This window comes from Scyliorhinus canicula, chromosome 16 (assembly GCF_902713615.1).
Source record: "Scyliorhinus canicula chromosome 16, sScyCan1.1, whole genome shotgun sequence".
NCBI classification, from domain to species: domain Eukaryota; kingdom Metazoa; phylum Chordata; class Chondrichthyes; order Carcharhiniformes; family Scyliorhinidae; genus Scyliorhinus; species Scyliorhinus canicula.
The window spans coordinates 114,091,591-114,119,416 of NC_052161.1; the positions used below are offsets into that span (position 1 = coordinate 114,091,591).

Consider the following 27,826-nt stretch of genomic DNA (forward strand, 5'->3'; position numbering starts at 1 on the left):
CACTGAGCCATCGGGGGGACTTAACATTTTCTGTCAACAAATGCTTTGGAATATCGCTCAGAGACGTGGGCCAGCACTATTCCCAGATGCTGTCTCCCCAGGATAAATTCCAGCTCCGACTGGGAGTGGACACCTCTACTCACATATTCCCAGAGGTTTCAGTCACTGACCTCCAACTACCTCACCCAGTCAAAGAGCCATGCCTCAACCCCCGATATTTTTAGAACCAGTGATTGAAAGTTTTCAAAGAAACAGGCGTTCCTTTCTCCATGTTCCCCTGGGAATATTTTCCTCCTGGGCAGCTCGCAGTTGTATCCTGGAGATTAATTGTTAACGCCTGGAAATTCCAGCTCAGTCCAGGGTTGGCAAGCTGCCGCCAGGATTTTAACCCTTTGCAACCTCACAGATTAATGTATCCTCCCAGGACCAGGTGATCGAATGGAGAGCTCCCGGATAGTGAGAGACAGGAGCAGCTGAACAGGCTGAGGTTGGAGTCTGAACAGCAGATGGCAGAGGAACTTAGACGTTCGCAGGCAGAGATTCAGGAACAGCACGACAGGTAAGCAGTCCCCAGCCTGACTTTTATTCCCAGTGATGGAGTGGGTCGACATGCTTCTGAGCTTGCACTCAGCGGGTCCCTGTTCACTCCAGTTTTTACGCTTTGTTTTTAATTCGTTCATGGGATTTGAGCGTGGCTGGCTAGCTTAGCATGTATTGCCCATCCCTACCTATGATTGAAAGGTGGGTGTGAGCTGCAGTTATGCACAGGAGGGGGTTTAATTTAAACAGCCCTGATTTCTCCTCTCACTCCCCATGTCTAAACAGAAAGGTGTTTTGATTTTGATTTCCCCTTTTATATGTAGTGGTTTATTTCCCAACTGCTCACCTTTGGTAATCCAATCTCTATGGTATATTTGTTCATAGAGGTCAGCAGGTTGAAGACTGATGCTGGATAATTCACTTTTCCAATAGAGATGACTTCCACAAGGATAGGCGTACGAGAAGAATTAGTCTGAGGCAAAGTTATAGAAGTTCAGGACTGTAGAAGGAGGCCCGGCACTCACCTGGACTGATCCCTTGTTCAGAGCTGCTGCTTATTCCATGGAAGATGTCAGATTGATTGGCAGTGCACTCTCATAGGTCCTTTCAGCTCGGGGGTCATGTCACATGCCTCCCCCTGTCCACATTTGCTTTAATAAAGGATGTATAACTTTTGCCTGGATTCTGGCTATTGTAATTGGCCAACCATGAAGAATTTCAAAGGAGGTTGCAGAGTCTTTGTCCCAGCAAACTGTAGACTCTGGTGGCTTCTGAATGTCAATGACCTTTGTTGGACCTCTGCACTCATGGGAGCCTTTATCAACTCTTCAGATATTGCCAGAAAATTCCTTTTGTTCAGCTTTACAGGCAGACATAGTGTCAGCCTTTCTGAAGATTTTGTTCAGTTTTTTAAATGTTGCAGGTGGCCATGTTGAGAGAGTCATGGAGTCATTTGCACCACGGTAATAGGCCCATCAGCCCATTGTGTCTATGCCGACCATCAAGCACCTATCCACTCTAATCCCATTTTCCAGCACTTGGTCCAAAGCCTTCTATGCAGTGGCATTTCAAGAGCTCATCTAAATACTTCTTAAATGTTGTGAGGGTTCCCACATCTACCACCATTTCAGGCAGTGATTCCCAGATTCCCAGCACCCTGGGTGAAAAGGATTTTCCTCACATCCTCTCTATATATCCTGCCCATTACGTAAATCTATGACCCCTGGTTATTGACCCCTCCGTTAAGGGAAACATTCTTTCATATCCACCCTATCTATGCCCCTCTGTACTTTGTACACCTCAATCAGGTCTCCCCTCAGCCTTCTCTGCTCCTGAAGAAAGAGCCACAGCCTATCCAGTCTCTCTTGATAGCTCAAACGCTCCAGCCCAGGCAACACCCTGGTGAATCTTCTTTGCACCGTCTCCAGGGCAACCACTTCCTTCCCATAGTGTGGCGACCAGAACTGCACACAGTACTTCAGCTGTGGCTTAACCAACGTTTTATGCAGTTATATATATCTACAATTATCTATTTCCTAAAAATATATGTGAGGTCTTAGCTCTGTGACAGCCGCTGGAGTCCACGTGGTGTAGGTATACCCACAGTGCTGTCAGGGAGGGAGTTCCAGGATTTTCACCCAGTGACAGTGAGGAACGGCAATATATTTCCAAGTCCGGATTGTTTTTGATTTGGAGGGGAACCTCCAGCTGGTAACGTTCTCATGCACCTGCCGACCATGTCCTTCTAGATGGTAGATCATGGGTTTGGAAGGTGCCTTGGTGAGGTCCTGCAGTGCATCTTGTAGATCAGTATTTTCAAGTTTTTCCCCCGGGACCCAACTTCCCGAACGGCTAACCTTTGCGACCCATGTTGGACGTCCTTTGCGACCCACGCTGGCCAATCTTCACGGTTTCATCACTTTCACTTACATTTATTGCAATAGGTGAGCCTGCTTGGTCCTCGTAATCTCACTTGCTTTGTCATTCAATGTTACATTTCTGATAATGACTTCAGCTGATCATTCAAGTTCTCATTGCATCCCTCTCGAGCATTAAAATATCCAACAGAACCCCCCCCCCAACCCTGCCACGCCCGGGCACAGGTTGGGGAGACTGACCTCCGTCCCAACAGGATTCGCCTTCGGGCGATCAGCGTGGCGAAGGCTAAAACATCTGCCTCCGCACCCACTTCCAACCCCGGTCGATCCGATACCCCGAATATGGCCTCCAGAGGACCCGGCTCAAGCCTCACAGCTACAACCTTCACAATTACCTCCCTTCAATATCCTTCCAGCTATGGACAGGACCAAAACATATGAACGTGGTTTGTGGGTCCCTCCCCACCAATGCTCACAAACATCCTCTACTCCCTCAAAGATTCAGCTCATCCTCGCCTTTGTCAGGTGTGCCCTGTACACCACCTTTTGTTGTATCAGCCCCAACCTTGCGCACAAAGTTGAGGTATTGAGCTTCTTGGGTGTTGGAGCTGCACTCATCCAGGCATGTGGGGACTGGTGACTTGTGTCTTGCAGATGGTGGGCAGGCTTTGCGAGTTAGGAGGTGAGTTACCCACTGCAGAATCAAACTATTGAGCGTGTTTTTTCCCTGAACATTTAGGAAGCGTTTGTTGTGCTAGCTGCTTGTTAGGTCACACCAGGGCAGTAAGAATGGACAACATTGGGCCTGTAGTAGGCCAGTATAGGTAGAGGGCAGCTTCTCTCCCTCTTTATTGACTTACTTGGGTTTCACCTAAACCTGGCCATCTCTGAGCTTAGTTTATTGAGATTTGTTGCTGTGGGAGAGGTGAACTAATTAATTCGAGGGTGCTGCACCGACAGTACCACCATACCAGTGCTATGCCTCTTTCGTTAAAGGCATTCATTGTTGCTAGGGAACAATCCCGCAGTTTTTCCACAACTGTGCAGCAATGGGCTATTCAGCCATGATGGCATAGCAGCCAAGCTGGATGATAGCTGCCTCAGTTCCAAGAGCGCAGGGGAAGCTGCTGTGCAGAGGTGGGGAAGGTTGTGCTTGAGCCAGGCTTTCGGCCCAGGGATCTCTCGCACCTCCTGTGGGCCAGAATGGCAAACCTAAGTTCAGGCCAGAATGGGAGTTCGGGTGGTGATGTGTGTGTGATGATATGATCTGCATACTCGTCTGCCATTGGGCCAGAACGTCGGCTTACCATTGCCCTGTGCCTCTCGACCGATTGGCCGAGAGGCTGAGTTAACCACGCCTCTATCAACGAGGTATAAATGCCCAGAAGCCTGACGATCGTTCCTTTCCACTGTAGACGAACGCCAGGCTGTGTTCTAGTTGATTAAAGCCTGACATTGGTAAATCACTCGCCTCGCGTGCAATTGATGGTGCATCAATTTAATCAACTACAACTTTGAATGGAGTTCCGCATCAAGCCCGAATGCCTCCGCATCAGCCCGCAAACTCCGAACTCTACAGAACTTTTCAAACTCTGGCTGACTTGCCTCGAAGGGTTCCTGGCATCTACAACCACCCCCCCCCACCGGGGCACAGAAGCTGCATGTCCCCTCCAGCGTGGGTATTGCCGCTTACTCAATAATCGAAGACGAAACAGACTATGATGAAGCTATACGGAAGCTAAAAGGACAATTCCTCAAACCAACAGGGTATTCGCTCGACATCTGCTGGCCACCAGAAAGCAGGTCCCCGGTGAGTCTCTAGACCATACGCCGGGCCCTCTGTGCCCTGGGAGAGGTTGCGCCTGTGAAGCGGTGTCCGCTACAGAGCACATGGAGCTACTCGTCAGAGACGCTTACGTGGCTGGGATGCTGTCCCCCGTGATCCGCCAGCGGATGCTGGAAAGAGACGAACTCAGTTTAACGGAGACACTGACTCTCTCCGCCTCCCTGGAGGTCGCAGATCAAAGCGCTCGCACCTATGACCCTGGCCAGGCCGCCTCCTGGCACGCTTCCCACCAGCTACCCACCGCTCCCGGCCTCCCTCAGGCTTGTGCCGCGGGGCCCCGATAAATCTGCGGGGCCCGCTGCTACTTTTGTGGGTACGCTAAGCACCCTCGCTCGCGCTGCCCAGCCCGCTCCGCCCTCTGTAAGAGCTGCGGGAAGAAGGGCCACTACTCCACGGTCTGCCAGGCCAAAACGCTGGCTGCAGTGTTTCTGGAAGCTGCGCAGCACTCTCCCCCCTCCCCAGGCCTCTGCAAACGGCCTGTGTGCCTCCCTCTCTCCCCAGGGCCGCCCCAGCTGCTCCCGACTCGCGCCCCGCCGGCCGACATGCGCACCTCCCCGGCCCCTCCAGGCCTCTGCCTGCCGCCGCGCGCACGTTTCTCCCCCCCGCCCCCGGGCCCGGCGCCCGACCGGCTCGCCTCTCCGGGCCCCCTGGTCCCTGCCTGCCCGCGGCCCTGCTTCCCTCGCTCCCGGACCCCGGCTCCCCCCACCCCCGGCCCCGCGCCCGACCGGCTCGCCTCTCCGGGCCCCCCGGTCCCTGCCTGCCCGCAGCGCGACTCGGCTCCCCCCCGCCCCCGGCCCCCGCACCCGGCCCGCGAGCCGTACCTCCGCCCACAGCTGATGCACCTAGCCGGCGTCCTGGAGCCGGCTTCCGCATCCCCACAGCTGATGCACCTAGCCGGCGTCCTGGAGCCGGCTTGTGCATCCCCACAGCTGATGCACCTAGCCGGCGTCCTGGAGCCGGCTTCCGCATCCCCACAGCTGATGCACCTAGCCGGCGTCCTGGAGCCGGCTTCCGCATCCCCACAGCTGATGCACCTAGCCGGCGTCCTGGAGCCGGCTTGTGCATCCCCACCGCTGATGCTTGTTACTCACCTCCTGGAGCCGGCCTGCGCGCCTTCCGCTCACAGCGCCGGCAACGCTAGCTCCGCCTCCAGCGGCCACGAGGGTTCCTGGGCGCCGCCATCTTGGGGTGCCGACCCCACGTGCGGGTCCTGGGCGCCGCCATCTTGGGGCCCCGACCCCACGTGCGGTCCTGGTCCCGCCATCTTGGGGAACAGACCTCACCTGGGGATCCTGGCCACCGGCTTCCACATCTGCCACGCAAGGTCCCTCCAGCATGGAATCGGACAGCGACAACGGATTTTCTTCACGGCTCGCGGCCGTTCACCCCACATATGGATCCTGGCCACCGACTTCCACATCTGCCACGCAAGGTCCCTCCAGCATGGAATCGGACAGCGACGACGGATTTTCTCCACGGCTCGCGGCCGTTCAACTCGACCAGTCTCATCCACGCACGCTCGCCAAAACTACTACGCTGATCCACCTCAACGGCCACAAGACGGACTGCCTGCTGGACTCCGGGAGCACGGAAAGCTTCGTTCACCCTGACACGGTAAGACGCTGCGCGCTCCCTGTCCATCCCGTACACGCAAAATCGGTTTAGCCTCAGGTTCGCACTCCGTCCCATCACCGGGTGCTGCATCGCGGACCTCACGGTCCAAGGGAAGGTTTTTAAAAATTATAAATTCCTTGTCCTCCCTGACCTTGCGCACCGGCACTCCTAGGACTGGACTTCCAGTGCAACCTGCAGAGCTTGACTTTTCAATTCGGCGGCCCTATACCCCCCTCACTGTCTGCAGCCTTGCGTCCCTCAAAGTGGACCCTCCCTCCCTGTTTGCTAACCTCACCCCCGATTGCAACCCGTCGCCACACGGAGCAGACGGTACAGCGCCCAGGACCGATCCTTCATCAGGTCCGAGGTCCAGAGGTTGCTGACGGAAGGGGTCATCGAGGCCTGCAACAGTCCCTGGCGAGCCCAAGTGCTGGTGGTCCGGACGGGGAGAAAAACCGGATGGTCATCGATTAGCCAAACCATCAATCGGTTTACGCAACTGGACGCGTATCCTCTCCCCCGTATCTCTACCATGGTAAACGAGATCGCGACATACAAGGTCTTCTCCACTGTGGACCTTAAGTCCGCTTACCACCAGCTCCCCATCCGTGCGAGTGACCGACTGTACACCGCGTTCGAGGCTGACGGGCGCCTCTACCACTTCCTTAGGGTTCCATTCGGTGTCACGATGGGGTCTCGGTCTTCCAACGGGAGATGGACCGAATGGTCGACAAGTACGGATTACAGGCTACCTTCCCGTACCTTGATAATGTCACCATCTGCGGCCACGACCAGCAGGACCATGACGCCAACCTCCAGAAATTCCTCCAAACCGCAAAACTCCTTAACCTCACGTACAATAAGGATAAATGCGTGTTTAGCACCGACCGCCCGCCATCCTCGGCTACGTAGTGCATACGGAGTGATAGGCCCCGACCCTGAACGCATGCGCCCCCTGATGGAACTCCCTCTCCCAATACCCCCAAATCCCTCACGCTGCCTAGGGTTTTTCGCATACTACGCCCAATGGGTTCCCAACTACGCGGACAAGGCCCGTCCCCTCATGCAAACCACGACCTTCCCGCCGTCGACGGAGGCCTGCCAGGCCTTTAGCCGCATCAAAGCGGACATCGCAAAGGCCACGATGCGTGCCATCGACGAGGCCCTCCCCTTCCAGGTCGAGAGCGACGCTTCAGAAGTAGCTCTGGCGGCCACCCTGAACCAAGCGGGCAGACCCGTGGCCTTCTTCTCCAGAACTCTCCAGGCTTCCGAACTCCGCCCCCATCTGTGGAAAAGGAAGCCCAGGCCATAGTCGAAGCCGTGCGACATTGGAGGCACTATTTGGCCGGCAGGAGGTTTACCCTCCTCACAGACCAACGGTCAGTAGCCTTCATGTTTGATAATGCACAAAGGGGCAAGATCAAAATGACAATATTTTACGGTGGCGGATCGAGTTGTCCACGTACAACTATGATATCTTGTATCGTCCTGGGAAGCTCAATGAGCCTCCTGATGCCCTGTCCCGCGGTACCTGCGCCAGCGCGCAGATAGACCGCCTCCGCTCCCTCCACGCAGACCTCTGCCATCCAGGGGTGACCCGCCTACACCACTTCATTAAGGCCCGCAACCTGCCCTACTCCATCGAGGAAGTCAGGTCAGTAACCCGTGACTGCCACATCTGCGCCGAGTGCAAACCGCACTTCTACCGCCCCGAGCGCGCACACCTGATCAAAGCATCCCCCCTTCGAACGTCTTAGCATTGACTTCAAGGGGCCCCTTCCCTCTAACAACCGCAACATTACTTCCTGGCGGTTATCGACGAACACTCCCGCTTCCCCTTCGCCATTCCCTGTCCCGACATGACCACATCGACCGTCATTAAGGCCCTACTCTCCATCTTCTCACTGTTCGGCTACCCGTACATTCACAGCGATCGGGGGTCCTCATTTATGAGCGACGAGCTGTGTCAAATCCTGCTCGACAGGGGCATCGCCTCTAGCAGGACGACCAGCTATAACCCCCGGGGTAACGGACAGGTCGAGCGGGAGAATGGTACCATCTGGAAGACCATACTACTAGCCCTCCGGTCTAGAAATCTCCCTATTCCCGATGGCAAGAGGTGCTCCCCGATGCACTGCACTCTATCCGCTCACTTCTGTACTGCAACTAATCGACACCTCATGAGCGGCTTCTTGTTTTCCCAGGAGTCGTCCTCCGGATCCCCTCTCCCGATGGCTGGTCACCCCGGACCCATCTTGCTCCGGAAGCATGTGCGGGTGCACAAGTCCGATCCGTTGGTGGAGCATGTCCAGTTACTCCACGCTAACCCGCAGTACGCGTATGTGGAGCACCCCGACGGTCGGCAGGACACGGTCTCCCTCCGGGACCTGGCACCCGCCCGGCAGCCCCCCCCCCCACCACAGACCCCCCCTCCCTTTTTCACCCCAGCACCCCACTCAGCTTCCCCATCCTCATCCATGGCGTCTCCGCGGCCAGCTCAGGTGACGGAGACTACTCGAGGTCTATCGCTCCCTACGGACTCCAGGACATCAGCAGGACCATCAGCCGATCCGACCACCTCCTCCACTACGGCGCTCGGCCAGGACGTCAAGGACCACCAAACGACTGATCGAATCCATCTAGAGTTCTACGGTCCCATGGACTTCCTTTTGTAAATATTGTTATGTCTGGGCCAGTGGCAGCCCCCAAATCGACAAGGGTACGGAGAGAAAATTATTCTCCCGACGGCTACTCATATCATCAGTTCTTCCCCCCCCCCCTGGGTCTCGTTCACACCCCCCCCCCGCCTTCCTTCTCCGTAAGGGGTGAATGTGATGATATGATCTGCATACTCGTCTGCCATTGGGCCAAACGTCGTTACCATTGGCCCTGGTCGGTCATGTGCCTCTCGACCGATTGGCCGAGAGGCTGAGTTAACCACGCCTCTATCAACGAGGTATAAATGCCCAGAAGCCTGACGATCGTTCCTTTCCACTGTAGACGATCGCCAGTGTTCTCTTGATTAAAGCCTGACATTGGTAAATCACTCGCCTCGCGTGCAATTGATGGTGCATCAATGTGAAAGTGCGCAGAGGAATACCTCTGTGCAAGAGTGAAGCTAACAAACTGCACTGTGTCCCACAGCAGCTGGCAGAGGCGTGGCTCTGGAGAAAGAGAGGGGAATGGAAATGATGGAAGAGGAGACGAGGTGGCGTGAGGAGACCGAGCTCCGTCTCAAAGAACTGAGTGAGGTGAGCGGAGGCAGCGCATGGGGTATGAACTGCGGCTGGAACCTGGCTCGCACCATGCATGGGAGCCAGGATTTCAGCCTGGCAGCGGTACATGGGTCTGGGGCTGTGCCCTGGCCCATGGGGACCTTCTGAAAGCAGTCTAAAGGCGGTCTTGCCCTCCGAGGCCCAGCACCACTGAACTCCGAGACTTTCCGATTTCCCTCGGTGACGCCACTCACCCTGTCTCCTTGTTCACAGAGTGCAAAGGTGAAATGTCAGGAGGCGGAGACTCTGAAGCTGCAGCTGAACAACACATCACAAGCACTCGAGGAAGCGAGGAAAGTTGAGGTACGTTGTTGTCCGATGCACATGTGCTTTCAGCTGAGGACAAATAGTAAATAGCACTTTAAATCAGGAAGACTCCCTGAAGCTAAACCATGGGAGTAGGACAGAAATAGGGGTCACGGGATCAAACCACCAGAAGGAAGGCTGAGGATTTGATTGAGGAAATATTTCTTCAACTATAAAGGGATCCATATGTCCTTAGGCCATGAAGTAAGGTAGCAGAGGATGAACCCCGGAATGATTTAAGTTTGGTGCTATAATTGGTCGGACGGTCCAGCCTTTCTGGAACCAAATGAGTTTTCTCATCTGCATTTATTTGTGTGACGGACCTTTTCCTTCATTTAACACCTCCTTTTGAAGTGCTGGGTACTTTGTTTTGTACATTTTATATCTCGGAGCTATGCAGAGTTTCTTTCTGTGAAACTGGTTTAATTTGCTGTGCTTTAAAATACCTACTCCGTGCTTCAGCTTGCAACTCTTTTTATAATTCATTTCCTTTTTTGCCAAGCCCGCACCCAGACTTAACCAATCAGGCATAGTGAGTGAGCCCAACCACTCACCAAACATGGAACAATCAAACCATTGAACACAATTTGTCACTCCCAATCCTTAGATGAAGAATTTGGGGATCTCCTCTCCCTTAAGAATGATGCAGAGAGACTAAACATGCTTAAAAGCTGCAGAATACTGAGTGCTAGGCACACTTAAACTGAAGGGAAACTCCACTCAACAAGGTTGCAGTTCTTGAAGCAGTGGGAGAGACTGAGCTGAAAGGCCCCCAGTGAACTGACCCTTCTCTGTCCTGGAGTCTGTTGTGTAAATTGCACATTTCCGTTTCTCTCTATCTTTCCTCCCGTTATCTGAACTATCTCTGTCTCTTTGCTGTGACCCTTCCTTGTTTCCCAGGGTGATTTACGAGAGGAGCTAGCTGCCCAGCAGAGACGTCAGAGAGCCGAGGCCACGGGCCTTGAGGGCCGAATTGAACTCGAGAGGCGCAGCCACATGGATGAGCTGGCCGAGTTCAAGGAGCAGATCCGGCAGCATTCTCGGACAATTGTGGCCCTGGAGGAGAGGCTGCTCAACATTGCCAAGCAGCACCAGGCCGCAGAGGAAGAAAGAGGGGTCCTATCAAGCAGACTGAGGGTAATTGTACATTATACTCAAGATTCCATGGGGATGGTATTTATTCAGCAGATATGGGAGAGAATTTCTGCACGCACTACCCCAAGACCGGAATTCTCTTCGGCGAATCCGCAAAAATGCAGGATTGATAAGGAAACATTACTTTGGAAAACTCCTGCCGAACACTCAATCAGGTGATAAGCCCAACACATTCATCGGGCCTCCATTAACTGTTCATCTGTTTACCTTATGATACGGGGCATCTATCACAGCCAAGAACAGCTCCACTTCCACTTGTAAACTTGCAGCAGGGTCAACATACTCTGCGATCAGAGCTTAATTTCTACTGAACAAAACTCATGCCTCTGGATCACACAGAGCCGATTGCTCCTTAGCTGGAGTACGCAGAGCTGGAGCTGCTGTGATGTGGAACTGGCGGGGGGGGGGGGGGGGGGGGGGGGGGGGGGGGGGGGGGTGGGGGGGGGGAAGAGTAAGGGATTGGGGGGGTAAGGGATCAGGGACCGCCATGGGAAGCCCACCTGAGCCAGCTGACAGTGCTACTCTCTCTTTTCATTTTACAGAGGCTAAGAAGAAGCTGGAAGAGTGGGAACGGAATAGCACTGTAAGGCAGCCTGTTCAGGCCTCGCCGCCGCCGGTGGTGGGCCAATCACAACCGAGACACATGTCCAGGAACAGGCCTGCGCCTTGCTCCAGTGAGTACCCTACTGAGTTGAATTGAATGCAATAGGCATTTTCATGAGAGCTAATTCCTCGGGTCAGGGGCAATGCCCCCCCTCATTAAATAGCCATACATACTCTGTGGAACAATAATATTTCCTGTTGATCCAGCCACAACAACTTGACCAAAATAATTTGTCTCGAACGGGCAACAGAGATATTAAATAATAAAAATGAAACGGTTACATGTTGCAGCTGACTTTTAATTTACGTCCCATTAGAGCTATCAAAATTGACAATCAGTGGTCAGCTCCACAAGTATTGATTCTCAGTCAGTTCTGTGCAAGTGCTAAACTGGTGGGAGTTGGTGTTTAATGAGGCGCGTTCATTTAGCTGTGGTACCGTGCTGAAATTCTACCACTGGAGGGCAGTGGTTCCGTTTACTACAGATCACAGCAGTGAACACGCTAGCTGGAAAATGATGGGGACAATATTGGGTGACGGGGGTGTGGGGGAGGGGAGCGGTTCCCCCTATGGCCTCGTGGTATAGGTCACTGAACTGGTAAACCACTAATCTAGAGCAATGCTTTGGAGTTCTATGTTCGAATCCCACCACAACAGATGGTTAAATTTGATTCTGAATTAAACCTCATGAGGCTCAATCCATGGGTCTAAATTTTGAGGTCAGTGGTGAAGTGGTGGCACTTGCTGCTGACCTGGAAGCTAGCTGCTCACAAAGGGCTAACCATTCCTGTGGTGTGGCTTTCCCCTTACCCGAGATCAGTCCGAATCTGGTGCCAAGACAAGGGGATCTCCAGGCTTCCAGCAGCAGAGATCATCAAGCAACCAACCAATCACATTGAAATATTCTCACAGACAGCAAGCCAGGAATAAACTGCTTATTGTTTACTTTTTGTTCATTTTATAGAGAGCGAATGGGCGGCACGGTTGCGCAGTGGTTACCACTGTTGCTTCACAGCTCCGGGTTCGATTCCCGGCTTGGGTCACTGCCTGTGCAGAGCCTGCACGTTCTCCCGTGTCTGCGTGGGTTTCCAAGGGTGTTCTGGTTTCCTCCCACAAGTCCTGAAAGACATGTTTGTTAGGTGAATCGGACGTTCTGAATTCTCCCTCAGTGTACCCGAACAGGCGCCGGAGTGTGGCGACTAGGGGATTTTCACAGTAACTTCATTGCAGTGTTAATGTTAGCCTATTTGTGACAATAATAAGAATTATTATTATTATTGCAAAAACAAGCTAGCTACCCTAGTTTCTAATTATAAATATTGGGACATACAACATTAAAAACTGAAAATATCATTGAAAACTGAAATAGCAACTATGCTTTGAGAAAGAAAATTCACTGTATCAATAAACTTGGCATTTTTATCAGAATGGAAAACTTATCATTACACCGACATAAAATTAATTTCCAGAACCAGAGAGGTTGTTTAAGAGTAGAGGGCAGCATGGTGATGCAGTGGTTAGCACTGCAGCCTCACGGCTGTGATCCCAGGTTCGACCCCGGCTCTGGGTCACTGTCCGTGTGGAGTTTGCACATTCTCCCCCGTTTGTGTGGGTTTCGCCCCCACAACCCAAAGGATGTGCAGACTAGGTGGATTGGCCACGCTAAATTGCCCCTTAATTGGAAAAAATGAATTGGGTATTCTAAAAAAGAGTAATTATGGCATTAAAAAATCCAGTTACAACTCACAAGATAAACTTTTCTGGGGAATTCTGAACTACAATATTGCAACGTAAGAGGGAAAGTTCTTGTCAGTTCAATAATTTCTAATTGATTACCATTTTCAGAGACTCTAACTGTGCACCCTGTGAAGTAGCAGGGAATCACTGACAGTAACATCTGGATTTCAGTGTTTAACTATGCAGCTACAAACTCCAGATGTTGCGGTCACTTTGAGTGCAGTGTAATGATGGCGAACGCTGACAGTCTCGCCATGATGACTATCGCAAAATCCGGCAACAATCTACCCCTAAAATGGAAACAAACAGAAAACACCGTTATCTGTCTGATGTGACCATCAATTCACACGACACGTGGTTGGAAGTGAACAGTGGTTTTAATAGTCTTTCAACAGAGCCTGCCTGCGACAAGATGAACTGGCAGGCAGGCTCACGACTGCCAAGCTTTATACCTCCGGTTAGTGGGAGGATCCATGGGCGGAGCATGGGCAGAGCCAAGGGTGGAGCCCAGTACAACTCCTCATCTCCCCCTATGGGCAGACGTGCAACTGCTCGTATACCGAGCTTACATAGACAGAGTACATCATATAAAACAGTGTGAATTACACGACTGTGATTCACCACACTGTCCGAGGGTCAGGAATGGGTACGCAGAAAATAAATGTTGGGTTAGCACCGCACGTTCTCTCCAAACTGCAAGGGTTAGGCTGGACTGATACCTTATAGGACAGTCCAGGACATACCCAAGGGAACAAAGAGATGAGAGCACGCAGTCAGAGAGAGAACCTTAGACTGGGCAATATAGAGAGAGCTTTATCCTGAAGCGAATTGTGGTCTGCTTGACCTATCAGGGAACCCTCCCCACAAACATTTTTAAAAATAAATTTAAAGTACCCATTCTATTTTTTTTTCCCAATTAAGGAGCAATTTTGCATGGCCAGTCCACCTACCCTGCACGTCTTTGGGTTGTGGGGGTGAGGCCCACGCAGACACTGGGAGAATGTGCAAACTCCACACGGACAGTGATACGGGGCTGGGATCGAACTCAGGTCCTCGGCGCCGTGAGGCAGTAGTGCTAACCACTGCACCACCGTGCCACCCCTTCTGTCACAGCATTTTAAGAAGCATTTAGATGAGCACTTGAAACAGCATACAATACAAAGCTTACGGACCCAGTGCTGGAAAATAGGATTAGAATAGATAGGCACTTGACGGCTGGCACAGACACGATGGGCCGAAGGGCCTCATTCTGCGCTGTAAAGCTCTGTGACTCTATTGGTGGCTGTGTCTTTTGGGTGAGAGGTTAACCAGAGGCCTGTCTGCCCTCTTCGCTCGACAGACAAGATTCCATGTCCATCTACTGAAGAGAGTAGGGGCGCTCTCCCAATTGTCCTCCAGATACTTATCCCTCAAACAGCACCATTATAACAGATTGCCAGGTCATTACCCCTTGCTGAGTGTGGAGCCTAATTGTGCACAAATCAGCGGCTGCATTTGCTTCACTGTACCAGTGGCTACTCCGCAAAAATAGCTCATTGGCTGTATGGCTCGGGACATCCTCTGGTCATGATCGGTGCCACGTAAATGCAAAGGTTTTCTTGATTGAAGAGGGAGTTAAAACAGAAGAAAAAGGAGGTCAGGCAGTGACATCTGGAGAGAAATGGAGTTTATGCTGAATTACCTTACAGCAGATCGAAAGGGAGCTAGAAATGGAAGAGTTTTTATGCCAGTGGAAGGGAGCCGGGGCAAGAAGAACAAAAGGATTGTGAAAGAGCAGGAGATATTAAATTTAAAAAGGTTTCGCGTGCAACCAAGGAGTAAAGGCTATAGTAAAGACACAACGGTTGTGACCAGATGAGTGGCCAATGGCTATAGAAGTCATCTGAATGCAACGTGAGGGATAAAGAAGAGGAAACATACCAGTAAAAAAAAAGACCCCAGTAAAACAAAAGACCCGTAGCGTAAAGAGCTAGATGAAGGCAGAGATTAAGATCTACAGTTGTTGAACTCAATATTGAGTTCAGAAGTGTTCCACTGCACTAATCCTGCTTGGCCTGCTGAGGATTTTCAGTTTCCATCTGCCTCTGCAGTATTTTGCTTTTGTATCGGTGACGTCGGGAGCTTTGTTTTGTATCTCAGCCGCGCTGTGACTGACCACGATGCAAGGGCCTTGATACGGAAAGTGTTCCGGTTCCAAGATTAGAGCCAATGAGAACAACACCACTTGCTATATTACAGACCTCTGAACATGGAGTCATGCTGCTAGCATGGGTCGCGAGTGGGACGTTTGATGCCCTCCCGCACAGCAGAAGGAAGCCATTTGCTAATTGGACACCGTTTGCAAGGCGACTCAAGTGTCCACAGTGTTTGGTTTTAATCACAGCTCTGCATAACTCAGAACACAACAAAACCTTGGCCCCACTGGTTTGATTAATTCCTTCAGACGTATAAGCCCAGAACAATGGGAGGAATACAGATGACAACTTATTCCTTCAGCCATTTCCCGGAGTGTAGATGGGGCGGGGGGTGGTTGTAAGGTTTTTGAATGAACTCCACCTCTCTGTCCAGTGTGACTGTTTATTGCTCGAGAACTGGGCTTGGCACCAGTCCACATTGGCACTCTCTTAATGTGTGCTTAACCCTTGCTTTCTGAAGCTAAGTTGAAGTATTGGAGCAACTTCAGAAGCACAGGAGCTGTTTCCTCATTTTCTCTGAAGGATTGGTTCTTCTCCGTATACAAGAACAAAGAACACAGGAACAGGCCCTTCAGCCCTGCGCCGACCATGCTGCCTGTTTAACCTAAAACCTTCTATACTTTGGGGGTCCATAGCCCTCTATTCCCATCCTATTCTTATATTTGTCAAGATGCCCCTTCAACGTCACTCGTCCCTGCTTCCACCACCAGCGAGTTCCAGGCACCCACTACCCTCTGTGTAAAAAAACTTCCCTCGCACATCTCCTCTAAACTTTGCGCCTCACACCTTAAACCTATGTCCCCTAGTATTTCGCTCTTCAATCTTAGGAAAAAGCTTCTGATTACCCACTCTGTCCATGCCCCTCATAATTTTGTAGACTTCTATTTGGTCACCCCCAACCTCTGCCATTCCAGTGAGAACAAGCCAAGTTTATCCAACCTCGCCTCCATACCAGACAACATCCTGATAAACATCTTCTGCACCCTCTCCAACACCGTCACATCCTCTGGTAGTGTGACGACCAGAATTCAAAACTGATGAGATCTATCATGCGGAATTAGTGAGGCCTTGCGACACTAAAACTAAGTAGAAATTTGAGTTAAACTTCTCGGATGCAAACAAGAATCTTTATTGCCTCTATTTGATTACAATTAGGAGAAATTTAAATCTATTCTCAATAAAGTAGGGCTAGCAAAAGGACTTAAAGAGAAGTCTGTACACAATTTAACTTTCAAAATAATACAGAAATTGTTTCTTGCTTACGGCAAAACAGCTAGCATTTACTTCAAGAGTTAGAGTGGAAAAGTGAAAATAGAGATAGCGAATAGTTAGGTCAAAGTATAGGATGATCCCGGAATAAAGATGGCCGTACGGACCTCGTGTTTAAAGGAAATCTTATCAGTCTTGAGCCATCTATCTACACCGCTACATCGTCCTAATTGGTTTGGGTTAGAATCAATATATTTGATTCGTTGGTTAGCTGTCAATCCTTAATGTGCAACATAAGTTCTGGACGTTTCATGTTTGAATATTTGTGTATGTTATGGAATGGGATTCTGTGCTATTATCAAGACTGGTTTCTACTGGTTTTCTGCTGACTTCGCTTTATCCGCATTATGTACAATGGTGCCTTCAAGTTGCTTTGGTGCCTACTTTGTCCTTGATCTGATTACTGGTACAGTTTATTTCTTAAATATCAAACTGTCTTTGAAAATATGTTTATTAGAACAATAGCTTTTTCATCTTGCTTAGTGAAAATGTTGTTTTTATCTCCAATTCGTTCATGCATGTGTCAGGCTTTGTGTGTCTCTGTTGAAGTTATGTGTTTCATCATGACCTGAGGTTATGAGTGCTGAAATCCTCAATTTAAAATGGGTATTAAAACTGGGTCTTAATATTTACACTAAATAGCCTTATTTTACCCATCAGATCTAACAGGAAATAGTCGATTACTATCAAAAACTATATTCCAAGTGTGGCCTAACTAAGGTTCTATACAGCTGCAGCATGACTTGCCAATTTTTATACTCAATGCTCCGGCCGGTGAAGGCAATCATGCATTCTGTACTTGTCCCGTTTTCAGGAATCCTCTCCAGATATTCCCCACTGGAACCTAATAAAGTCCCACGGGGACTGAGTCCTGGATGAAGTGTTTAGGATGACCAATTCTGAATGAATATATTTTTGTTCAAGTTTTACCCAGACTGGGGATGAAGTTTGTCTCTCCATTATCCCCGAATTCTGTGGGCTCCACGTGCCTTTCCGTTTCAGTATCTTCCCTCCATTTTTATGTGGAGACAAACAGCACTGGATATAAATTTAAATGGATCAAGGGTCACTACGGAGATGGTCATCTTCACTTGTAAGAAAAAGTTCAGACCAAAACTCAATTATAATTGTCACTTCCGATCCCCGTGAACCATTGTTGGTCTTTTGACTTAACTTTGGTTCCAATCAGTGCCAACCTGGATATGCTGCATGCCCATATACTAACCAGCCCATTCTGTCTGGAACCGGTCCAATCTTCAGAGTGAGGAGACGCTAAGCCTGATCTGGCTGAAGGTGTCCACAGGTCCCAGTGGCTGGGCTGTGGGGGTGTGGGTGGTCTGGGGTAGGCTGGGCTGTGGGTGTGTGGTGTGGGCTGGTGTGGGGGGTGTGGGGTGGACTGGGCTGTGGGTGTGTTGGGGTGTGGGGGGGGCTGGGCTGTGGGTGTGGGGTGGGCTGGGCTGTGGTGTGTGAGGGGTGTGGGGTGGCTGGGCTGTGGGTCTGTGGGGGTCTGGGTTGAGCTGGGCTGTGGGTGTGTGGGTGGTCTGGGGTGTGGGGGTGTGGGGTGGGCTGGGCTGTGGGTGTGTGGGGGGTCTGGGTTGAGCTGGGCTGTGGGGGTGTGGGGTGGGCTGGGCTGTGGGGGTGTGGGGTGGGCTGGGCTGTGGGTGTGTTGGGGTGTGGGCTGTGGGTGTGGGGAGTGTGGGCTGGGCTGTGGGTGTGAGGGGTGTGGGGTGGGCTGGGCTGTGGGTGTGTGGGGGGGGGTGTGGGGGTGGGATGGGCTGTGGGTGTGTGGGGGTGTGGGGTGGGCTAGGCTGTGGGGGGGAGTGGGGGGGGCTGAGCTGTGGGTGTGTGGGGATGTGGCGTGGGCTGGGCTGTGGGTGTGTGGGGTGTGGGGTGGGCTGGGCTGTGGGAGGGGGTGTTGGGGTGGGATGGGCTGTGGGTGTGTGGGGGGTGGGCTAGGCTGTGGGGGGGGTGGGGGGGGCTGGGCTGTGGGTGTGTGGGGATGTGGGTGGGCTGGGCTGTGGGTTGTCGGGGTGTGGGGTGGGCTGGGCTGTGGGGGTGTGTGGGTGTGGGGTGGGCTGGGCTGTGGGTGTGTGGAGGGTGTGGAGTGGCTGGGCTGTGGGTGTGTGGGGTGGGCTGTGGGTGTGGTGGGGTGGGGTGGGCTGGGCTGTGGGTGTGTGTGTGTGTGTGGGTGCCTGGGCTGTGGGTGTGTGGGGGTGTGTGGGGGGTGTGGGGTGGGCTGGGCTGTGGGTGTGTGGGTGGGTTGGGCTTGGGTGTGTGCGGGGGGGGTGTGGGGGTGGCTGGGCTGTGGGAGTGTGGGGGGGGGGGGGGGGTGGGCTGGGCTGTGGGTGTGTGAGGGGTGTGGGGTGGGCTAGGCTGTGGCGGGGGGTGGGTGGGCTGGGCTGTGGGTGGGTGGGGATGTGGGGTGGGCTGGGCTGTGGGTGTGTGGGGGGTGTGGGCTGGGCTGGGCTGTGGGAGGGGGTGTGGGGTGGGATGGGCTGTGGGTGTGTGGGGGGTGGGCTAGGCTGTGGGGGGGGCTGGGCTGTGGGTGTGTGGGATGTGGGGTGGGCTGGGCTGTGGGTGTGTGTGGGTGTGGGGTGGGCTGGGCTGTGGGTGTGTGGGGGGTGTGGGGTGGGCTGGGCTGTGGGTGTGTGGGGGGTGTGGGGTGGGCTGGGCTATGGGTGTGTGGGTGGGCTGTGGGTGTGTGGTGGGTGTGTGGGGTGGGTCGGGCTGTGGGGGTGTGTGGGGGGTGTGGGGGGCTGGGCTGTGGGAGTGTGGGGGGGGGTGTGGGGGTGGGATGGGCTGTGGGGGTGTGGGGGTGGCTAGGCTGTGGGGGGTGGGGGGTGGGGGGGGGGGGTGGGGGGGGGGCTGGGCTGTGGGTGTGTGGGGATGTGGGGTGGGCTGGGCTGTGGGTGTGTGGGGGGTGGGCTGGGCTGGGCTGTGGGAGGGGGTGTTGGGGTGGGATGGGCTGTGGGTGTGTGGGGGTGGGCTAGGCTGTGGGGGGGGGGCTGGGCTGTGGGTGGTGTGGGGATGTGGGTGGCTGGGCTGTGGGTGTGTGTGGGTGTGGGGTGGGCTGGGCTGTGGGTGTGTGGGGGGTGTGGGGTGGGCTGGGCTGTGGTGTGTGGGGGGTTGGGGTGGGCTGGGCTATGGGTGTGTGGGGTGGGCTGTGGTGTGTGGTGGGTGTGTGGGGTGGGTCGGGATGTGGGTGTGGGGGGGTGTGGGGTGGGCTGGGCTGTGGGAGTGTGGGGGGGTGTGGGGGTGGGATGGCTGTGGGGGTGTGGGGTGGCTAGGCTGTGGGGGGGGGGGGCCGGGCTGTGGGTGTGTGGGGATGTGGGGTGGCTGGGCTGTGGGTGTGGGGGGTGCTGGGCTGGGCTGTGGGAGGGGGTGTTGGGGTGGGATGGGCTGTGGGTGTGTGGGGGGTGGGCTAGGCTGTGGGGGGGGGGCTGGGCTGTGGGTGTGTGGGGATGTGGGGTGGGCTGGGCTGTGGGTGTGTGTGGGTGTGGGGTGCCTGGGCTGTGGGTGTGTGGGGTGTGGGCTGGCTGTGGGTGTGTGGGGTGGGTTGGGCTGTGGGTGTGTGGGGGGGGGGTGTGGGGTGGGCTGGGCTGTGGGTGTGTGTGGGGGTGTGGGGTGGGCTGGGCTGTGGGTGCGTGGGGGCGTGGGGTGGGCTGGACTGTGGGTGTGTGGTGTGGGCTGGGCTGTGGGAGTGTGGGGTGTGGGGGTGGGCTGGGCTGTGGGTGTGTGAGGGGTGTGGGTGGGCTAGGCTGTGGGGGGTGTGGGGGGGCTGGGCTGTGGGTGGGTGGGGATGTGGGGTGGGCTGGGCTGTGGGTGTGTGTGGGTGTGGGGTGGCTGGGCTGTGGTGTGTGGGGGGTGTGGGGTGGGCTGGGTTGTGGGTGGGGGGGGTGTGGGGTGGGCTGGGCTGTGGGTGTGTGGGGTGGGCTGTGGGTGTGTGGTGGGTGTGTGGGGTGGGTCGGGCTGTGGGTGTGTGGGATGTGGGGTGGGCTGGGCTGTGGTGTGTGGTGGGTGTGGGCTGGGCTGGGCTGTGGGATAGGCTGTGGGGGGGCTGGGCTGTGGGTGTGTGGTGGTGTGTGGGGTGGGTCGGGCTGTGGTGTGTGGGGATGGGGTGGGCTGGGCTGTGGGTGTGTGGGGGGTGTGGGGTGGGCTGGGCTGTGGGTGTGGGGTGGGCTGGGCTGTGGGTGTGTGGGGGTGTGGGGTGGGCTGGGCTGTGGGTGTGTGGGTGTGGAGTGGGCTGGGCTGTGGGTGTGTGGGGTGGGCTGTGGGTGTGTGGTGGGTGTGGGGTGGGCTGGCTGGGCTGTGGGTGTGTGGGTGTGGGGTGCCTGGGCTGTGGGTGTGTGGGGGTGTGTGGGGTGTGGGGTGGCTGGGCTGTGGGTGTGGTGGGTGAGTTGGGCTGTGGTGTGTGTGGGGGTGTGGGGTGTGGGCTGGCTGGGGTGTGTGGGGGGTGTGGGGGGGGTGCTGTGGGTGTGTGGGGGCGTGGGGTGGGCTGGACTGTGGGTGTGTGTTGTGGGGCTGTGGGAGTGTGAGGGTGTGGGGTGGGCTAGGCTGTGGGGGGGGGTGGGCTGGGCTGTGGGTGGGTGGGGTTGGGGTGGGCTGGGCTGTGGGTGTGTGTGGGTGTGGGGTGGGCTGGGCTGTGGGTGTGTGAGGGGTGTGGTGGGCTAGGCTGTGGGGGGTGGTGGGCTGGGCTGGGGTGGGTGGGGATGTGGGGTGGGCTGGGCTGTGGGTGTGTGTGGGTGTGGGGTGGGCTGGGCTGTGGGTGTGTGGGGGGTGGGGGTGGGCTGGGGTGTGGGTGTGTGGGGGTGTGGGGTGGTGGGGTGTGGGTGTATGGGGTGGTGTGTGGGTGTATGGGGTGGTGTGTGGGGTGGGTCGGGCTGTGGGGTGGATTGGCTGGGCTGTGGGTGTGTGGAGTGGGCTGGGCTGTGGGTGTGGTGGGGGTGTGGGGTGGCTGGGGGGTGGGGTGGGCTGGGCTGTGGTGAGTGGGGGGTGTGGGGTGGGTTGGGCTGTGGGTTGTGGGGGGGTGGGGTGGGCTGGGCTGTGGGTGTGTGGGGGTGTGGGGTGGGCGGGGTGGGCTGGGCTGTGGGTGTGTGGGGGTCTGGGTTGAGCTGGGCTGTGGGGGTGTGGGGTGAGCTGGGCTGTGGGTGTGTGGGGGGTCTGGGTTGAGCTGGGCTGTGGGTGTGTGGGGGGGGTGGGTGTGGGCTGTGGGGGGTGTGGGGTGGGGTGGGCTCTGGGCTGTGGGGGGTGTGGGGTGGGCTGGGCTGTGGGTGTGTGGGGGGTCTGGGTTGAGCTGGGCTGTGGGGGTGTGGGGTGAACTGGGCTGTGGGTGTGTGGGGGGTCTGGGTTGAGCTGGACTGTGGGTGTGTGGGGTTCTGGTTGAGCTGGGCTGTGGTGTGTGGGGGGTGTGGGGTGGGCTGGACTGTGGGTGTGGGTGGGGTGGGGCTCTGTGTCTCTGGGGGTGTGGGGGGTCTGGGCTGTGGGTGTGTAGGGGGTCTGGGTTGAGCTGGCTGTGGGTGTGTAGGGGTCTGAGCTGGGCTGTGGGGTGTGGGGTGAGCTGGGCTGTGGGGGTGTGGGGTGAGCTGGGTGTGGTGTGTGGGGGGTCTAGGCTGTGGGTGTGTAGGGGGGTCTGGGTTGAGCTGGGCTGTGGGGGTGTGGGGTAAGCTGGGCTGTGGTGTGTGGGAGGGTCTGGGTTGAGCTGGGATGTGGCGTGTGGGATGGGCTGGGCTGTGGGTGTGTGGGGGTCTGGGTTGAGCTGGGATGTGGGCGTGTGGGATGGGCTGGGCTGTGGGAGTGTGGGGGTCTGGGTTGAGCTGGGATGTGGGCGTGTGGGATGGGGCTGTGGGTGTGTGTGGGGTGAGCTGGGATGTGGGCGTGTGGGGTGGGCTGGGCTGTGGGGGTGTGGGGGGTCTGGGTTGAGCTGGACTATCCGCTGTACAACCTTCAGTATCCACGACAAAGGTGATGTCTGTTTGCCGTATGCACAATGGAGAAATAATCAGGTCTACAGGTGGTGCTACAAGAATTAGTGGCGCCAGCTCAGAGTTGATGTAGTCGGCAGTAAACATGTTTTGGAGATGCAAACTTTGGATTTTCCTTTTCAGCCCTACATTAATGATGCCTCTGGATCATTTTTATTTGAATTCAGCTCAGTTTCTATGTGATACTTGGATCGTATGCTTCCATTAAGGTTTTAATCTAACGATTCTACTCTTGGGTCACGCAGGAAGGAATTAGCAGAGACTAGGATACAAGTCCTGGCACAGCAAGATGTTATCATTGGATTGAGACGAGATCTGGCTGGAGCTAATGCCAGGATGTCAGATCTGGCAGGTAGGTTATTATTGCTGAGAATGGGTCCACTGGCTGTTTGAATATTGCCTCCTTCTGAGCTATATCGACTGTATGTTGGAAAGCCGTTTGACGCCGCCCCTCTCTGGGTACCCTCATAGGAACAGTCATTGGGACTCCAGTAGGCCATTCAGCCCCTTGAGCCAGGCACTGGGACTCATCCAGCCACTCACTGCCTGACCGGCAAGTTCTTGCTCAGGCTTAAAAATGCAAATCATACTTCAGATTTCCTGCATCTGCAACCTTTTCCTTTTTGCAAATAATGTTTGTACCACACAAGGAGGTGCCAAGCAATGACCATCCCAGTAAGAGATTGTCTAATCATAACCTTTGTAACATTACCATTGTTCAATCCCCCAACCTCAACATACTGGGGCTCACCATTGACTATGGTTAAATTTCATAGAGGAAGAATTGAAAAAGAGCTCTCCTTAAATATGTGTTTCTTTCTTTCTCTCTTTCTCTCTTTCTCTTTCTCTGTCTCTCTTTCTCTCTGCCTCTCCCTTGTCTCTGCCTCTCCCTTGTTCTCTGTCTCTCTCTTGTTCTCTGTCTCTCTTGTTCTCTGTCCTCTTCCTTTTCTCTGCCTGTCTTTCTCTTCGTCTGTCTTTCTCCTTTCTCTCTATCTCTCTCTTTCTCTCTGTCTGTCTCTTTCCTTCTCTTTCTCTCTATATCTCTCTCTTTCTACCCCTCTCTATCTCTCTTTCTTTCCCTCTGTTTCTGTGGTGATTGTCCCTTTAAGGCAACACAATAGAATAATGTCGCACAGGCTGTGTTACCCTTACTCTACTGTGTTGGCCTTAAAGGGACATCTCACTCTTTCTCCCTCTCTTTCTCCCTCTGTCTCTCTCTCTCTCTCTCTCTCCATCTCTCTCTTTATCCATCTCCCGCCCTGCCTCTGAGTCTCTGTCTCTCTCGCTCTCTTCCTCTCTCTCATAGAATCATAGAATTTACAGTGCAGAAGGAGGCCATTCAGCACATCGAGGTCTGCACCGCTCTTGGAAAGAGCACCCTACCCAAGGTTTTTTTTTTTTTAATTTAGATTAGCCATTATTTTTTTCCAATTAAGGGCAATTAGCGTGGCCAATCCACCTACTCTGCACATTTTTGGTTGTGGGGGCGAAACCCACGCAGACACGGGAGAACGTGCAAACTCCACACGGACAGTGACCCAGAGCCGGGATCGAACCTGGGACCTCAGCGCCGTGAGGCGTTGTGCTAACCACTAGGCCACCGTGCTGCCCTGCCCTACCCAAGGTTAACACTCCACCCTATCCCCATAACCCAGTAACCCCACCCAACACTAAGAGCAATTTTGGACTCTAAGGGCAATTTATCATGGCCAATCCACCTAACCTGCACATCTTTGGACTGTGGGAGGAAACCGGAGCACCCGGAGGAAACCCACGCACACACGGGAGGATGTGCAGACTCCGCACAGACAGTGACCCAAGCCGGAATCAAACCTGGGACCCTGGAGCTGTGAAGCTATTGTGCTATCATCCACAATGCTACCGTGCTGCCTTCTCTCTTTCTCCCTCTCCCTTTCTGTCTCTCTCTCTCTGTCTCTCTCTCTGCGTCTCCTCTCTGTCTCCCTCTTGCTCTCTCTCTCTCCCTCTCTCTCACTCGCTCTCTCTCTCTCTGTCTCTCTCTCTCTTGTCTCTCTCTCTCTCTTGTCTCTCTCTCTCTCTCTTGTCTCTCTCTCTCTCTCCTGTCTCTCCTGTCTCTCCTGTCTCCCCTGTCTCCCCTGTCTCTCTTTCCCCATCTCTCTTTCCCTTTCTCTCTTTCCCTGTCTCTCGCTCTCAGTCTTTCTCTGTTCCATTCCCTCCCTATCCCCGTCTCTCTCCCTTTCTTCCTCTGTGTCGCTCTCTCCCTCTGTCTCGCTCTCTCTCCCCCGTCTCGCTCTCTCCCTTTGTCTCTCTCTGTCCCTGTCTCTCTCTGTCCCTGTCTCTCTCTGTCCCTGTCTCTCTCTGTCCCTTTCTCTCTCTGTCCCTCCCTCTCTCTGTCCCTCTCTCTCTCTCTGTCCCTCTCTCTCTCTCTCTCTCTGTCCCTCTCTCTCTCTGTCCCTCTCCTTCTCTGTCCCTCTCTCTCTGTCCCTCTCTCTTTCTGTCCCTCTCTCTTTCTGTTCCACTCTCTCTCTGTCCCTCTCGTCCTCTCTCTCTGTCCTCTCTCTCTCTGTCCCTCTCTCTCTCTCTCTCTCTGTCCCTCTCTCTCTCTCTGTCCCTCTCTCTCTCTCTGTCTGTCTCTCCCCCCTCTCTCTCTCTCGCTCTCTCTGTCTCTCTCTCTCGCTCTCTCCGTGTCTCTCTCTCTCGCTCTCTCCGTGTCTCTCTCTCTCTCTTTCCCTGTCCCCCCTCTCTCTCTCTCTCTCTCTGTCCCCCTCTCTCTCTTTCACTCCCTCTTCCTCTCTCTCCAGTTGTATTTTGCCTCTCTTTTCTGCTTTTTCTCTTCTTGTTCTGCTTTCTCTCTCATTCTAGCAGTTTGGTAAATCTGTGTATTTCCCCAAAATGTTGTTTCTATTTCAGGATTTGCAGTCTTTATAATCTAAACCTTATCTTGACCATTAAATAAAAGAGTTAAAGTCTGACTATCAAATTCCAGTGGGTCCCCCTCCTTAGCCCCAATGCTGATTTTAACGCCGAGTTTAACTCCAGGCCCGTGCTCTGCTTAAATTCATATTTACCATGGCTATATGGTGACGTGGATTATGCCTTGAGAAGATGCAGAGCAAACATCTGAGACATCCATTAATACTGTGGCACAAATCAATCTGATCACAGTGTATGAGTCACTGTAAACATAGCCTACAGGCAGATAAACACAAGATCCAACACCTACAATGTCGTGTATGAACTGGCTATCAGACTGCGGGTATTCAGACTATTTGTATATAAGAGCTTATTTTCTTCCAATGTTTTTTCTTCATCTGCGTCCCGTCCCGTCCCGTCCCCCCCCCCCCCCCCCCCCCCCCCCCCCCCCCAGCCTCAACCACCCAACTCCACTCCCATGAATACGGCTCCCATGAAGATTGAACCATTTGCCCACAGTGAGGTCACTCAAATAGGGATGTAATTATGGCCAGATGATCTGTTTGGGTGGCGTGGGCTGAGAATTGGTCAGGGTAGCTGGAGAGAACTCACCTGCTCTTTCCTCAAAATCATGCCCAGGATGTTTTATGCCAACCTGACAGGGCGTCGGTTTAATTGGCACCTGAAAAGTCGGCACTATCTGCCAGTGCAGCACCTCCCTCACGGTGCCTCTGTTTAACCCTCATCAAACCTCAGCACCTCTGACTGTGCAGCACTCCCTCAGTACTGCAAGGAAGCGGATTTTGAGACTAGTACCCTCCAAAAGTGGGACTTGAAGCAAAAGCTTCCTGTCTCCAGGGTGAGGGTGCCAAGGCTGGCACTGAGTACCATTGTCACGGTCTCATCTGGCAAAAGATGTCGCGTTAAACTTTTTTTTCCCCCTCCAAATGCGACTCCATAAGATCACTCAATAACTTGTGTTCGTACACAGGCGAACTCAGTGAGAAACAGAAAATGCGCTGGAGCAGAACAGAGCGATGGGTGAAGTGTCAGGCGCTGAGCTGAACACTCTGCAGCAACAGCTGGTCAAGATGTCCCAGCTGTGGACGTACAGAACGAAGATCTCCAAAGCATACTGCGAGCTGAGGGGTACGCAGCATCCAATAGAAGGGGATTGGCGTGCACTCTGCTTTGTTGCTGGTGTCAGCTTTGGTATCTCCTTCACTGGTGGCGTAGAAAGACTGTGTATCCTCGAGTGAGTGGGCTTGACCAGCTTTTGCCCCCATTCATTTGGAGGTGCAAGAGATTGAAACTTGTGCTTGTTCTATATGGTTTAGTTTGTCTGCATTGGGGCCCAAGGAGGTGCCAGATTTCCATCTCCAATTATAATAGTTAATCTCCATTATCTTTTTTAAAATTCATTCATTTCATGGGATGTGAGCGTTGCTGGCTGGACCAGCGTTTATTGCCCTCCCTAACTCTGCCCGCCATTTCAGAGTCAGCACTCAGAGTCAACCATTTTGCTGTAGGCCAGACCGGTAAGGATGGCAGATTTCCTTCCCCAAAGGACATTAATGAACCAGATTTTTTTTTATGACTATCGGCAATGGTTTTGTGGTAATCATATACTTTTAATTACAGATTTTGTTGAATTCCAATTTCACCATCTGCCATGGTTTGAACTCAGCACCCAGATCTTGCCCTGGGTCCCTGGTTTCTAGTCCAGTGACCATACCACTGCGCCACTGTCTCCCCAAATCTGGCAGCAGCATTAGAGGGCGTCTGGGTTTGCCTCAATACCCTTGGCCTACGTTGGGAAAAAATGCAGCCAGGGTGAATCCGAAGACCTCTTCTGAAAATGCGAATACGGTCATCTGGTTCTTGATCCAATCAGGCCAGGCCCCTGCAGCCTTGGGCAAGTTGATGGAGGGAGAATCAGGCGCACACGGCAGTATCGCACCGAGGGTGAGTGCTGCTTTGGTGACCATTACCCAGGTTAGTTCAGTTAAGTGGTACCTGGGACACGCACTGAATGCAGGACAGTGTCTTTAGCCTGCAGGCAATCAGGAGCTTGCATGCTGCCTTTAATGCTGAGAGCTTCACCACGGTTTCTCGACGCATATTGAAAGTGGTGACTGGGATGATCAGCTGATCATTGGCTGGGCTAAAGGTGTGTCAAAGTCGAGATTGAGCTGTTGGTAATAGAGCATTTAAAACTATGCAAACTGGGGAAGAAACTGGCAAAAGTTAAAGGTCTTAAACCGGCAAATTAGAAAAAACGGTGAAAGGTTATGTTTATAGTCCTCTGATCTTGGGGAAAGAGCCAACAAGAAGGAGCTTCAAGGGTGTATAATTATTCTCTAAGTTGATTTAGAAATGGGGCTGTGAAGCCACCCAGACACTGGCCTTTAGGGGACAGGCCAGGCTCTACACAGCCCTGCCTAGCAACTGAATAATACATTGTCCTTACATGATGTCACCCTCTGTTACATATAACCAGCCCATTGTCCGGCTCACCGTGGGCACATTCGTGGGT

General features: G+C 53.7%; 2 protein-coding genes across 2 annotated transcripts in view; both read left to right on the top strand.

Annotated features, from left to right (window-relative positions):
- Positions 1–8,974: 8,974 nt before the first annotated feature.
- Positions 8,975–26,438, top strand: LOC119950679 (forkhead-associated domain-containing protein 1-like). Its single transcript, XM_038773317.1, has 6 exons — positions 8,975–9,128; positions 9,366–9,455; positions 10,359–10,596; positions 11,156–11,287; positions 22,644–22,750; positions 26,282–26,438. Exons 1-5 carry the CDS (start codon positions 9,060–9,062, stop codon positions 22,652–22,654), a joined length of 540 nt encoding a protein of 179 aa, XP_038629245.1. The 5' UTR covers positions 8,975–9,059; the 3' UTR covers positions 22,655–22,750; positions 26,282–26,438.
- LOC119951040 (golgin subfamily A member 6-like protein 7) overlaps positions 26,328–27,826 on the top strand; it is a 116,813-nt gene continuing 115,314 nt past the window's right edge. The window contains exon 1 of the mRNA XM_038774075.1: positions 26,328–26,545. Coding sequence (XP_038630003.1) covers positions 26,328–26,545 — 218 coding nt within the window. The remainder of the gene's footprint in view (positions 26,546–27,826) is intronic.

Excerpts from the sequence above, each read along its gene's own strand:
- LOC119950679 (XM_038773317.1), top strand. The coding sequence starts at position 9,060 with ATGGAAATGATGGAAGAGGAGACGAGGTGGCGTGAGGAGACCGAGCTC. Across the intron at positions 9,129-9,365 it reads GTCTCAAAGAACTGAGTGAG|AGTGCAAAGGTGAAATGTCA; the intron begins GTGAGCGGAGGC and ends CCTTGTTCACAG. Across the intron at positions 10,597-11,155 it reads CCTATCAAGCAGACTGAGGG|AGGCTAAGAAGAAGCTGGAA; the intron begins TAATTGTACATT and ends TTCATTTTACAG.